Source organism: Mustela putorius, unplaced genomic scaffold (assembly GCF_011764305.1).
Source record: "Mustela putorius furo isolate JIRA1106 unplaced genomic scaffold, ASM1176430v1.1 tig00000174_pilon_pilon_pilon, whole genome shotgun sequence".
In the NCBI taxonomy this organism is placed as follows: Eukaryota; Metazoa; Chordata; class Mammalia; order Carnivora; family Mustelidae; genus Mustela; species Mustela putorius.
The window spans coordinates 27,561,179-27,575,672 of NW_025421304.1; the positions used below are offsets into that span (position 1 = coordinate 27,561,179).

A 14,494-nucleotide genomic window follows, 5' to 3' on the forward strand; every position below is an offset into this window, starting at 1 on the left:
TTATTGCCGATTCTGTACTAAGGGAAAGAGCTCCTGAATACCTCTAGACGGTGGATGTGCCCTCTACAGAATGAACTAAACAAAGGGGGCAGGTAGTGATCTTAAAGGCTGCTAGAACTGAGTCCTTACATCAAGGGTGACGGGGAAATTTTCAATGGAGACTAATAACACCAAAACCTTCTGATCAATGTTAACATTTACTATTACCAAAAAAAAAAAAAAAAAAAAAGGCAAGGACAGCATGACATAACGTGCCAGCCACCTCATGTGATTAACGGTGTGCGCACAGTGCCACTGAGGAAACGGTTTTGGAGAAAACAAAAGTTGGGACAGGAAGTAGTCAAACATTAGGATCCGATTTTGAAGAAATGCAGAGAATGGGGTGCCTGGGTGGCTCAGTGGGTTAAAGCGTCTGCCTTTGGCTCAGGTCATAATCTCAGGGTCCTGGGATTGAGCCCCGCAGTGGGCTTTCTGCTCAGCGGGGAGCCTGCTTCCCCCTCTCTCAACTTGCTTCTCTGCCTACTTGTGATCTCTCTCTCTCTTTCTGTCAGATAAATAAATAAAATCTTTAAAAAATGCAGAGAATGAAGAAACTACTTAAGTGCCACAAGGAGGCAGTGAGCCAAACACAGAATGTAGGAACTCTGTGACAAATGGCAATGTTTTCCATGAAATCAGTGAATGGCAAAAGGGTAGGGGGACTGCTGTGCAGGAAGAGAGTACTAACAGGCAGGCGGTCCAAGGGCAATGTGTAGACGACACTTGAATATAGATTCAACAGTCCAACTATAAAGACACCCTTGAGTCAATTCGAGATATTTGAACATGGAGTTGGCATTCAATGACGTTAAGTAATTGTTTTTGTAAGATGTGTTAGTGGCATTCTGATTGTTGGTTTGTTTTTGTTTTTAACTTTTCCTATATAAGATATGTGCTAAGATATTTAGAGGAGAAATCTTTTTAAAGATTGTATTTATTTATGACAGAGAGCGATATAGCAAGAAGGGGAACAAAAGCAGGGGCAGCTCGAGAGGGAGAAGCAGGCTTCCCGCTGAGCAGAGAGCCTGATGAGGGGCTCGATCCCAGGACGCTGGGACCATGACCCCAGCTGAAGGCAGACGCCTAACAACTAAGCCACCCAGGCATCCCCAGAGGAGAAATCTTTTGGCATCTGGGATTTGCTTTAAAATAGACTGTAATTTCAGAGTCACCTGACTGGCTCAGTCAGTGGAGTGTCAGTGGAGTGGAGCTCTTGATCTTGAGCTTGTGAGTTTGAGCCCCACATTGGGTGTGGAGATTACTTAAAAAATAAAATCTTAAGGGGCGCCTGGGTGGCTCAGTGGGTTAAAGCCTCTGCCTTCAGCTCAGGTCATGGTCCCAGGGTCCTGGGATGGAGCCCCACTCTCTGCTCAGCAGGGAGCCTGCTTCCCTTCCTCTCTCTCTGCCTGCCTCTCTGCCTACTTGTGATCTCTGTCAAATAAATAAATACAATCTTTAAAAAAATAAAATAAAATCTTAAAATACATAAAATATTTCATTTCATCCACATATTCAAGATACGATCATAATCCGAAGATTTCTTCTAAGTGGTCAAAAATAAAAGGGCCAATAATGTGTGTGTGTATGTGTGTGTGTTCATTCCAAGTTCCAAAAAGGCTTTATTATATACAAAGGGGAGGGGCTCAGTCCTTCTTGGCTGCCACTTTCCTTGTGGCCACCAGGACATGGTTGAGCTCCTCTGTCTTCCTCTTGGTGTGGATGTGTTTCCTCACCCTTTACCTGATGAACTGAGGGTGCACGTGTTCTTGGAGACCTTGAGCCACTCACCTGGCACGCTGTTCATGTAGGCCAGAGGCACAACCTTCTCGGGTCCTGCCCTGCACGAACTTGGTGTCCCTCACGGGGCACCTGCTGCAGCGGCTATACCTTGGCCTCCACACATTCTTAGTCACCCCATGGTCTTTTTTGAGTCCCACAGAGATAGTGTGGTACAGAGCCACGGCTGGACGCCCCAACCCACACCCCACAGCCCAGATAGCAACAGACGCTACAACTCGTGGTGCCCCACTAACACAGTGTGTGCTTTTCTTTATGTTCCTAAAGATTTTATTTAGTTACTTTAGAGAGAAAGGCACTGGAGAAGTGGGGGAGAGAGAATTTCAAGCAGACTCCCCACTGAGTGGGGAGCTTGAGGTGGGATTTAAACCCACGGCCCTGAGGTGAAGACCTGTGTTAAGATCAAAAGTTGGATGCTTGGGGCGCCTGGGTGGCTCAGTGGGTTAAAGCCTCTGCCTTCGGCTCAGGTCATGATCTCAGGGTCCTGGGATCGAGCCCCGCATCAGGCTCTCTGCTTGGCGGGGAGCCTGCTTCCCTTCCTCTCTCTCTGCCTGCCTCTCTGACTACTTCTGATCTCTGTCTGTCAAATAAATAAATAAAATCTTTAAAAAAAAAAAAAGTTGGATGCTTAACCAACTAAGCCATCCAAGCGCCCTTCGTAAGATGTGTTTATAATCAAACTTGAAAAGTAGAGTGGAAAACCAGGGACAACTTTGTTGGGCTTTTGTTCAGTGATGAAGCCTTGGAGTGTGTGGTTTCAAGGCTAGGTCGACAGTAGTGAGATGAGCAATTTTAAATTTCTGTTTGAGGGGCAGCTGGGTGGCTTAGTCGGTTAAGTGTCTGCCTTTGGCTCAGGTTGTGATCTCAGGGTCCTGGGATCGAATCCTTCATCAGGCTCCTTGCTCAGTGGGGAGTCTGCTTCTCCCTCAGTTGTGTGTGTGCGTTCTATCTCTGTCAGATAAATAAATCTTTAAACAACAACAACAACCTTCTCTTGGACTAAGTGCAGGGACCAAGTGTTACTATTGTGTGTAGAGGCCCTAACCCCTGGAGTAAAGACCACTCTGTGGTTCAAGGCTTTGCACTTGTAAAGAGGTGAGGATGTACATACAGGTATCCAAGGCCCTTGTGTCCTTAAGTTATTTGTTTCCTTTTCTGAGTCTTTCCATGACCCTGGCAGATAACTGAGCAGTGTATCTGTTTTTCTTCTTTCTTTTTTTAAAGATTTATTTATATAGAGCACATGGTTGGGGGAAAGTGGAGGGAGAGGGAGAAGCAGGCTCCCACTGAGCAGGGAGCCCAACTGCAGGCTTGATCCCAGGACCCTGAGATCGTGACCGGAGCCAAAGGCAGACGCTTAACCAACTGAGCCACCCAGGCGCCCCATCTCTGTCTTCCACGCCTTTGTTCTCTGACTGAATGTTTCTGGTATACTTAATAAGGTGTAGCTTAACAGGATTTTTTGAGTAAAACTTTTTTCTCGCTGTGTAAGACCGGAAGGAACTTGAGCCTCTCTGGCACCTACCAACATAGGTCAGTATTGCATCCCACCCTCGGGCCACTGTGTCAACCCAGACCTCCTCATGCTCATGGTAGGGGTGCTGGGGGGCATGTTGTCACTGTTTGTGAGGTACCCGTATCCCTCGGGTAACTGGTCTGGAAGAGTCTGCTTTTAGAAAACACATAGGATCAGGGGGTGCCTGGGTGGCTCAGTTGGTTGTGTCTGTCTTCAGCTCAGGTCTGGATCCCAGGGGTCCTGGGATTGAGCCCTGGGTCAGGCTCCCTGCTCAGCAAGAAGCCTGCTTCTCCCTCTCCCACTTCCCTGGCTTGTGTTCCCTCTCTCACTGTCTTTCTCTCTCTGTCAAATAAATAAATAAAATATTAAACAAACAAACCAAAAAAAAAAAAAAAAAAGCTCAGGACATCAAGGTGGCTCAGTTGGGTAAGCGTCTGCCTCCCGCTCAGGTCATAATCCCAGGATCCTGGGATTGAGTCCTACATCACGCTCCTTGCTCAGCAGGAAGCCTGCTTCTCCCTCTGTCTGCTGCTTCCCCAGCTTGTGCTTTCTCTCTCTCTCTGACAAATAATAAATCTTAAAACACACATGCACTCACATAGGATAGTATTCGTTGCTTCAGGCAAGAATTGTCCATCGATGTTAAATCTCTTGGATGAAACTTCGGTGAACAGGCTATTGTGACATTTTCTCCTCTCAGGTCATAGATTAATTACCGTGAGAAAAAAGGTACCTTGGCTGTAAAGAGTTCTGATTGCCTGTCACTTCCCCAAGTGATGGAAGTGAACATCACCCAGAAAAGGATAGCTCTCACGTGCCTCCTAATCTGATTGATACGATTATATAATTGATATATTATCTCCACACTCTTCTTGCTTCCCTTTACCTCATATAATGTGAAACTGCTTAGGAGGGAGGGGTGCCGGGGTGGCTCAGTCATGAAGCATCTGCCTTCAGCTCAGGTTGGGATCCTGGGATCAAGCCCTACATCGGGCTCCCTGCCCAACGAGGAGCCTGCTTCTCCCTCTCACTCTGCTTCCCCGCTCCTGCTCTCTCTCTGTCTCAAATAAATAAATAAACTCTTTAAAAAAAATTTTTTTTAAATAAAAATAAGAAAAACTACTTAGGGGGTAATGATCAGACCAACCCAAATTGAGGGGCTTTCTACAAAACAAGTGGCCTGTACTTGACTTTTTTGTTGTTGGTGCTGTAAGATTTTTTTACTTCAGAGGAAGAGGGACAAAGACCCTCAAGCAGACTCGTGCTGAGTGTAGAGCTGGATGTGGGGCTTGATCTCCTGACCAGTCATGACCTGAGCAGAAACCAAGGGTCAGGTGCTTAACTGACTGCCCTACTCAGGCACCCCTGGCTTACACTTTTCCAAAAAGTGTTGAGAAAGAAAAGAAAGGCTAAGGACTAGTTCCAAATTAGGGAAACATGACGTCTAAATGTCAGGCATGGATGGATCCCGAATCTGGGCAGGGATGTTCTGGAGGACAGTTTTGGGGAAATGGAAAATTTAAATATGTGCCATATATTAAATAAGAGTATGATATCCAAGTTCTGTTTCCTGAAATTAAATCATCATCATGGAAGAAAATGCCTCTGTTCTTAGGGGCTAACACGCTGAAGCATTTCTGAGTGAAAGAACGTGAGGTCTGCGACTCGAAGGGGACATGGGTGGTCATGCTTGGCTGTCGATGGGACCGATGAGCGCTGAGGACCCTTAGCCTTCTTCACCGAGGTGCTGTCCAGTGTACTCTTCTAAGGCAGAGTTTGTGCCTTCCCAGGTACCGGATTTGGAGGGATGCTGCCGGTTGGCTGGAGATTAATCCAGAATCTGGTGCCATCTTCACTCGGGCTGAGCTGGACAGAGAGGACACGGAGCATGTGAAGAACAGCACGTATGAGGCCATCATCATAGCCGTTGACAATGGTAAGGCTGCCCTTAGTGTGTGACCTTTGCCATCACACCCTCCTGGCCGGTGTGCTCCATTACCCCATACCCTGCTTTTGGAGGCCAGAGTTCATTCTTGTTTTCTTAAAGGCATATGGTTTTCAAAGTACAAATAATTACACCTGAACCCTTCCTACCTTGGTCTAGATCCTAAGACAAAAGCTTATGTCCCTCTGTTCCTCTATCTGGTAAAATGATAATATCCCATCTGGATTTTTTTTTTTTTTAATTTGACAGAGAGAAATCACAAGTAGTTGGAGAGGCAGGCAGAGAGAGAGAGGGAAGCAGGCTCCCCGCTGAGCAGAGAGCCCGATGCGGGACTCGATCCCAGGACGCTGAGATCATGACCCGAGCCGAAGGCAGCGGCTTAACCCATTGAGCCACCCAGGCACCCCCATCTGGATTTTTAATGAGTTCATTTATGTAAAAGTGCCCTAGAAGAGAGTATGCTCTATCAGGACTGTCGTAATTTTTATCCTCATCGTTAGTAGTAAAATGTGGCTCCTTCCAGACTCTGTATTTGAATACATTTACATGCATATAGAAATAGAGTTTATTATAAAGCCACTATCTAGTTTACAGCCTGGTTTTGTTTTTATTACAAAAACCATTATTTTGGGGGTGCCTGGGTGGCTCAGTTGTTAAGCGTCCGGCTTTGGCTTAGGTCATAATCCTGATCAGGGTCCTGGGATCGAGCCCTGTATCATGCTCACTGCTCAGCAGGAAGCCTGCTTCTTCCTCTTCCACTCCCCCGCTTGTCTTCCCTTTCTCGCTCGCTCTCTGTCAAGTAAATAAAAATCATCTTCTAAAAAACTTTAAAAAGCCATTATTTTGTATATGTTGATTTAAATGAAAGTGAATTTATTTGCTATTTAGTTTATTATTATGGATAATATGTCTTAAAGACCCAGATATATTTTGACACCTTATAAATCTATCTCTTTGTATTAATGTTATCTGGATTTGCATACTTTAATCATTCACACATCAAAGAACACTTGGGGTGGTTTCCACTTACTTACTCGATACTCCTCTGAGTTTCGTAAGGAAACATCCTTGTCCATGACCTCTGCGTGCAAGTGTTTCCCTTGGCTGGCTATTTAGAAACAGCCTCTCCAGCCTGGCCTGGAAGTAGGTGGAGGAAATGGCTCCTGAACATGGGTTGGCAGACTTTCTGTAAACGAAGGGCCAGGGAATAAGTATTTTAGTGTCCACGGGCCATGTGGTCTTGATTGCCTTTCCAGCCTAGAAACATCCATAGGTAATCTGTAAAGGGGGAATGAGCACAGCTATGTTTCTTAATTTGCCTGGAAGACCTTAGTTGGCTGACCCCTGACCTCATAATCGTGGCTCAGGTATGATGGTGGCGAATGATTCCTTTAAGTGTCACTTTGTGCGTGACTCAGTACTTTTTAATATAAGTCTACGAGGAAGAAGAATGAGGCTTCTTAAAAAATCTATTAGCTTCTTTTTTAATTAGAAAAAATTTTAGGGGTACCTGGGTGGCTCAGTCATTAAGCATCTGCCATTAGCTCATGTCATGATCCCAGGGTTCTGGGATGCAGACCTGCATTGGGCTCCCTGCTTGGCGGAAAGCCTGGTTCTCCCTCTCCCACTTTGCCTCGTGTTCCCTCTCCCTGTATCTCTCTCTGTCAAATAAATATATAAAATCTTAAAAAAAAAAAAAAAAAAAAAGAGGGGTGCCTGGGTGGCTCAGTGGGTTAAGCCTCTGCCTTCTGCTCAGGTCATGATCCCAGGGTCCTGGGATCGAGCCTCGCATCGGGCTCTCTCCGCAGCAGGGAGCCTGCTTCCTCCTCTCTGTTTGTATGCCTCTCTGCCTATTTGTGATCTCTCTGTCAAGTAAATTAATAAAAATCTTTAAAAAAGAAAAAAAATTGTAAATGACACTACCTATTTTTTAAATACATACGATAAGATAAAAAAGATTTGATGATATATAAACAAAATATGGTATATGCATACAATGGAATATTGTTAAGCCTTTAAAAAGGAAGGGCATCCTGTCACAAGTTAAAACCTTAATGAATCTTGGGGGCATTATGCTAAGTAAAAGCCATGTCACTAAAAGGCAAATACTTTATGGTTCCACTTACTTAAGGTCTGAAAGCAGTCTGATTCATAGAGACAAAGTAGAATGGTGGTAACCAGGGGCTAGGAGGAAAAGGAAAGTAGGTAGTTGTTAAATGGGTCCTGAGTTTGAGTTTTGCAAGATGACAAGGTTCTGGAGAGCTATTCCACAGCAGTGGGAACATACTTACATTGTTGAACCTAAAATGTGAAATGAACTTTAAAATGGTTGAGATGGTTAATTTTATACTATGTGGTTTGTTTTAACCACGATTTTTTTTTATAGGGTTAAAAAAAACCACACACACACACAACAGCAGCACTATAGTCTTGCTACCCGGGTATAACCCTTTCTAGGTTCAAGATAAGAGTCCTGTGTTTTTTTTTCCATAATAATCTAACATGGATGGTTATACTTGAGTGTTTACTTTTTTTAACCACCGTATGCTAGATGCTATGTCAGAAGGTAAAAGAAATCCACACAGACGTGGCCAGGTCTTCCCCCACCCTCAATCTATTTACAAAAGCACCTTGCAGCAATTTAAAAAGCTCAACTCTTTGATAATGACCTTCAAGCCATAGAAGCTCTGAAAAGGGAGAATTGTGGGGTGGGGGGGAATGGAATGAGGAATTCTTAGAGGGGTTAAAGTTTAATGGGTGCGTAAAGGTATGTGTAGAAGATGGAAGGGGGTGTCCTTTGTGTGAGCATAATTTGAATAATTGCTGTCAGACTAGGGGAAAAGCATGTCAGAAAGCAGCCAGAGCTGAAGTGAAGATGCCCCGTGATGGGGGGGGGGCGCCTGCTGATGGGTCCCTAAGGAGTCAAACCAAGATTGGGATTTGGGCAGATGGGAGGCAGTAGAGCTTCATGAATTTTTTTTTTAACTAAAGATTTTACTTGATTTATTTGACAGACAGGGATCACAAGTAGGCAGAGAGGCAGAGAGAGAGAGAGAGAGGAGGAAGCAGGCTCTCTGCTGAGCAGAGAGCTTGATGCAGGGCTCAATCCCAGGAGCCTGAGATCATTACCTGAGCTGAAGAGGCTTAACCCAATGAACCACCCAGGTACCCCATGAATGTTCTTGAGCCATAGTATTTCCTGTGTATTTTCTCTTAGGTTCTCCAGTTGCTACTGGAACGGGAACCCTCCTCCTGATCCTTTCTGATGTGAATGACAATGGCCCTGTACCAGAACCTCGAAATATGGACTTCTGCCAGAAGAATCCACAGCCTCATGTCATCAACATCATTGACCCAGATCTTCCGCCCAACACATCTCCCTTCACAGCAGAACTAACGCATGGGGCAAGTGTCAACTGGACCATTGAGTACAATGACCAAGGTGGGAACTGGAATCTTACTTCAGGAACTTTGACCACATGCTTTCCCTGTTCCCGTCCCTGCTCCTACCCTCCCCCTTTCTGAAATTCCCTTCTTAACTTCCAGACGCCACCCTTCAGTTTGACGTGTGTGCACTTAACCCCTTCTACATCTGAGGCGTGCACCAAAGAGCCCTTTCCTTTCTGGTATCTGATTCTGCTAAGTACTGTCCAGTAATCTGTGACCCAGGCAGCTCCATTTTCTTGACCCTAATAATTTTATGCTAGAATGAGGCTTTTTTCTCCCCTTGTCCAATCATTCATTTTTGTTGCTTTCTCCAGCCCGTGAATCTCTAATTTTGAAGCCAAGAAAAACCTTAGAGTTGGGTGACTACAAAATAAATCTCAAGCTCACGGATAACCAGAACAAGGACCAGGTGACCACCCTGGATGTGTACGTGTGCGACTGCGAAGGGGTCACCAACAACTGCAAGAGGGTGGCGCCATACGCCGAGGCAGGCTTGCAGGTTCCTGCCATTCTGGGCATTCTCGGAGGAATCCTCGCTTTACTAAGTACGTATGCCTGCCAGGCGGTTCAGCCTTGGGCTTCTAAAACGGGGAAGCTCTGTCCCTTACTGAATGGTTCAGAGATAAGTTGGCCAAGACTGGAAGGTGGCCCTGTTCCATGAGATCATTAGGAGCCCAGTCCTTCTATTGTGTTGTTCTGTCAGTCCCTCGGGAGTGCTGCTCATGCTCAAGGACATAACAGTCATGCAGAGGACATGCAGTCAGCTGCATGAGGATTCTGAGCTGGTCATCTGGGAGGGGTCTGGGGTGGGAACCACAGATTCCACATTTGTCACCAGCTCCCTGGTGGTGCAGGAGCTGCAGGTCCTTGGACCAGCTTAGAGCAGCAAGGCCTGAGGGTCTTCTTCTCATCAGCATGGTCCAAGCTCTCCAGCTCACCTCCACCACTTCTGCTTCCACAGTCCACATTCCATCCTGGAGAAGGGTTGCTGGAGAACGTGGGGAGGACATACCTGGAAATGACATGAGTCACCCTCAGTCCCATCCCAATGGCCCAAACACAGCCACACTGAGAATTTCCGTGTGCATGGCCGTGTGCCCATTTAAACCTTGGCATCGGGTGGGGGTGGAATGAAGGGTGAACAGTGAGTATCCGTGACTGAAAGGACAGAATGGGGAAAAGAATACTGGGGGGAGCTGTGTCAGTTCCTGTCATAGTCTTTGAAACTGTTACCACCTGGTCCCACCTAGAAACTGGACCCTACGGTTGCCGTGACGGTTTCTAAAAACTTGGTGATGGCAAGTTGTTTAGAAAATTTTCAAAAATAGTTTATAATTTCGGGGCTGGAAAGGGTGGTCCAGGTCATGAATGCTTTTACTATCAGAAAGGGTGGATGTGAGTTAACCCTCAAGGAAGTTTTGATGGAAGGTGTAGGATGGTTGGGACAGAGGCGGGTGGCATCCAGATGGACAGAGGAGGCATTCGTGAGGGTTCCCACACTAGTGAAGGCACAGAGAGGAAGGCTCGATGGCACTGTGAAGGGCAAAGAGGAGGCCTGTGAGGCTGGAGTAGAAGAAAGTTCTTAGAGGGAGCAGTGGCAAAAACCCTGGGGTTTCAGTTTAGACTCAACACAGACGTTCTTAATCCCACTGCTTGCTGCTTTCACAGATTGCTTTGCTCCTGCCCTCTGCTACTTGTGTTCCCTCAAAACTGAGAAGGAAGGAGAGTGTCATTCAGAATTCAGTGAGCTTTCTGGACCTCTGTTCCTCAGAGTTCACCTGGCTTTATTGCCACTGTGAGATGAGGTGAATCCCCTTCCTCTGCCATCGTCATGGGCGCCCTTGTACAAGCCCTGTCTGGCCGTTTCCTTCCGACTCCCCTCACACCTAGGCCGGTCAGCTTTGGGGATGGCAGCTACTAAGTAGTACTTGAATATGTTAAAGATCGTTATTACACTGAAAATAATTGACTTTTGAGTAATAGCATTACCTCAATGTGTTTGGGATAGATTGCATTAGGCACAGGGGATAAGAGTGACACTGCAGAATGTTCAGATGTGGAACAGTGTTGAGAGCAGAGGCAGTGCCAGCATTCAGACTTAGAACTCCTTGTTCCCTGTGGGCCAACATAGAACTTATAAACTTACGAAGATTACACTAGAAAGACGCCAGGATATGAAGGTTTTCTTGGCATCCCTTAGTGTTAGGTTGCTTGCTTGGTGCCAGGCTTTATGGAGATCTGTGGGAGTGCTGAGGTGGTGGTACAGGGTGGGGGGCAGTACTTCCTGGAGTGATAACGTACTTTAAGTGACATTTAAGTAATGTTGGATAAGTAGGGTCTTCTTGGAAACAATAAACCTTTTAGTGCTTTTAGTGGCTCGAAGCTCCACCAGGATGGTGACTGCATCTTACGTGGTGTTAGGTACTGGATCGTCAGTGCTGAGACCTATCTTGGCCCATGGAGCAAGTACTCCATATTCCTCTTTGTGAATTGTGGTCAGTGAAGTTACATTGTTTATCTGTGGAAAGTCTGGGAATCTTGCTGATTTCAAAAAACAATAGGAAGGTTGGATACTTGCAAGAAATCTTTCCCCCAAATCTATGCAGCCTCCTGTTTCAGTGCAAGATGGCTTCAGTAGGTGTCCTTTAGAGATCGGGCACAAGCACCTATTTAAACAAAACAAAAACAAACAAACAAACAAAAAACCACACACTGAATCATACATTTTTCAGTCACAAGAAATAGTTAAAAATTTTTAACAATTAATTATTAATTGTATATATCCCACAAGTATCCCAAGGTCAGACGAAAACTTGGAAAATTAAACAGATTTTAGTGCTTGCTTATGCGATTCTTAAGAGAAAATAAGGAATATACTAGGTGATTGAATGGTCTGTGTCCCATTCCTTGGAACTGATGAAAAATAATACGCATCTGTCCACCACGTTTAGGCTGACCCACCTCTGCTCACAGACCTTCAGTGGTTCCAGTTCAGAATCAAAGCCAAAGACCTTTCAGTAGTTGCCATGTTCCTGCCAACCCTCTAAACTCCTGTCCGCTTCTCCCTCCCTCGCTCACCCTGTTACGTGTGCCACGCTGACCTCGCCTCTCCTTAGTCCTGCCCATCATGCTCCTGCCTCAGGGCCTTGGTCCCTCATTTCCTCTGCTGGGAGCATTTTAGCTCAGATGCTGGGAAATGGTTGATTGGTTTAAGGCCAGTTAAAGACCACACTTCAGCTCCCATGCAGTTGTCCACGATGTTACACTGACCGCATACACTAACTTCCAGTGTGTGAGCATCAGCAATGGGTTGTGTGGCTTCCATCTGTCTGGTAGGCAGGGCGGCAATGCTCTGTGATAGGGGCTTTTTATGGCCGTCTTGACCTATGGTTGTCCTCGCTCTCTCTCCCCCACACCAGTCCTCATTCTGCTGCTTCTGCTGTTTGTTCGGAGGAGAGGGGTGGTCAAAGAGCCCTTACTGCCCCCGGAAGATGACACCCGGGACAACGTTTACTACTATGACGAAGAAGGAGGCGGAGAAGAGGATCAGGTACATCTTTAAAACCATGATAAGGGCGCCTGGGTGGCTCAGTGGGTTAAGCCGCTGCCTTCGGCTCGGGTCATGATCTCAGGGTCCTGGGATCGAGTCCCGCATCGGGCTCTCTGCTCAGCAGGGAGCCTGCTTCCCTTCCTCTCTCTCTCTGCCTGCCTCTCTGCCTACTTGTGATATTCTCTCTCTCTCTCTCTCTGTCAAATAAATAAATAAATAAATCTTAAAAAAAAAAAAAACCATGATAAATAAAAAGCTAAATGGAGATCTCTGTATTTGGAAAATGCAATGGTCAGGAGAAGGTAGGCCTTTGCAATAGTATTGTTCTGTTCAGCACCCAGATGAATGAACAGAGGCAAAGGGTAAGTGACTTGCCGGTAGTCACAGAGGCAGGTAGGAAGCGCGAGGACCAGGTAGTTGGACTCCAGAGCCTAGTCTTCTCATTGCTGTTCTCAGGCCATAAACATCAAATTATTGTTGCCGTAAAGCAACTACTCTATTGTAATATTTTGTTTCCCTTGAGCTTATAGGTATGCTAAAATTCTTTTCTTCCTTTTTGTACATGTTAAATCTTTAGGCCTTCTTTATTTTCCTTTATTTTGAATACGGTCTTGCCTTAGCCTAGGGTTTTCTGGAGACTTTTTTTTTTTTTTTTTTTTTTTTTTTTTAAGTAATCTCTGTGCCCAGCATGGGGCTCAAACTCACAATCCCAAGGTCAGGAGTTGGATCCTCTACTGACTGGGCTGGCCAGGAGTCTTTTGGAGAATTTTGAAAGTGTATTCCATTTAGAAAGGGAACCCCAGGCCCCCTGTCAGAGTTCTGCTTTGACTCTGGCCATGCATGAGCATCTTTGCTGAGCTCTGTGGTCTGGAAGAACAGCCATTCATTAGAAATTCAATTCCCAGGTGCTTGGGTGGCTCAATTGGTTAAGTGACTGCCTTCGGCTCAGGTCATGATCCTGAAGTCCCGGGATTGAGTCCCGTATCGGGCTCCCTGCTTGGCAGGGAGTCTGCTTCTCCCTCTGACCCTCCCCCTTCTCATGCTCGCTCGCGCGCGTGCTCTCTCTCTCTCTCAAATAAATAAAATCTTCAAAAAAAAAATCAACTCCTGCTTTGTAGAACATACTAGTGAGTATAGAGAAATATTCTTCAGGCATCTGTGGGATAACTGCTTATCTCAGCTAGTGCCTTCGTGGGTTGCTATTACCAGATGCCACAGACAGGTTGCTGAAAAAACACAGAAATTTTCTTTCTCATGGTTCTGGAGGCTGGGATGTCTAAGATAGAGGCACCAGCAGATTTGGTGTTCGGTGGGGTCCCGCTTCCTGGCTCACAGTCATACATAATCTCACATGTACTCAGCATTGCAGACAAGGGAACTCTAGTGTATCTTTTATTATCCGGGCGCTAATCCTGTTCCCAAGGGCTCCATCTACCCTCCCAACCTGATCACCTCCCAAAAGTTGTCCCTCCAGATACCACCACACTGGGGATTAGGTTTCAGTGTGTGGATTTGGCAAGAGACGATCAGTCTAGGGCAGCAAGGCTCTCCAGAACCTGTAGATCGCCTGAGACTTAGTAAGGTACAGCAGTCTACATCCAGGTCCCCAGTTGTTCCTCACAATTCTTTCATGGTGTTTTTTCCTTCTAGTGCTATGTTGGAAACTCTTAGGTTGAAAACTGTCATTTCGGATTACATTGGCACATGCTTACACTGTCACACAGTTGAAAGAGCATTATCTGATAACGGAATCTGTACCCCAATATAGCCCTGGGTTTGTGTGACCTTTTTTCTTTTTTTTAATACTCTTTGTTCTATTTTTACCTTTTCCTCCAAAGGACTTTGACTTGAGCCAGTTGCACAGGGGCCTGGAAGCTCGGCCGGAAGTAACTCGCAATGATGTGGCGCCAACCCTCCTGAGTGTGCCCCATTACCTACCCCGCCCTGCCAATCCTGATGAAATTGGAAACTTCATTGATGAAGTAAGTTAGCAAAGTCAAACGCCAAGGTGCAGCTTGTCTCTAAACTCAGGCACAGCTGAGTTGAAAGTGAGGAAAATGTCTTTAGATTCTTTCCTTTACCACGTGTTCTCCTTGCCTGATCCCTGAATGCTATTTTTTATTTGTGTCTCATCTGAATTTCAGAACTAAAAGCACTTCAGACTGTTCATAGTGAATTTGCAGTATCCATATGGCGAAAC

The 14,494-nt window shown here is 45.8% G+C and overlaps 1 protein-coding gene across 1 annotated transcript in view; it reads left to right on the forward strand.

Moving 5' to 3' along the window:
* The window catches only part of CDH1 (cadherin 1), an 84,117-nt gene that overhangs the window by 66,499 nt on the left and 3,124 nt on the right, over positions 1-14,494 (forward strand). Inside the window, exons 11-15 of the mRNA XM_004744529.3 lie at positions 5,143-5,288; positions 8,515-8,739; positions 9,059-9,289; positions 12,164-12,294; positions 14,133-14,276. Coding sequence (XP_004744586.1) covers positions 5,143-5,288; positions 8,515-8,739; positions 9,059-9,289; positions 12,164-12,294; positions 14,133-14,276 — 877 coding nt within the window. The remainder of the gene's footprint in view (positions 1-5,142; positions 5,289-8,514; positions 8,740-9,058; positions 9,290-12,163; positions 12,295-14,132; positions 14,277-14,494) is intronic.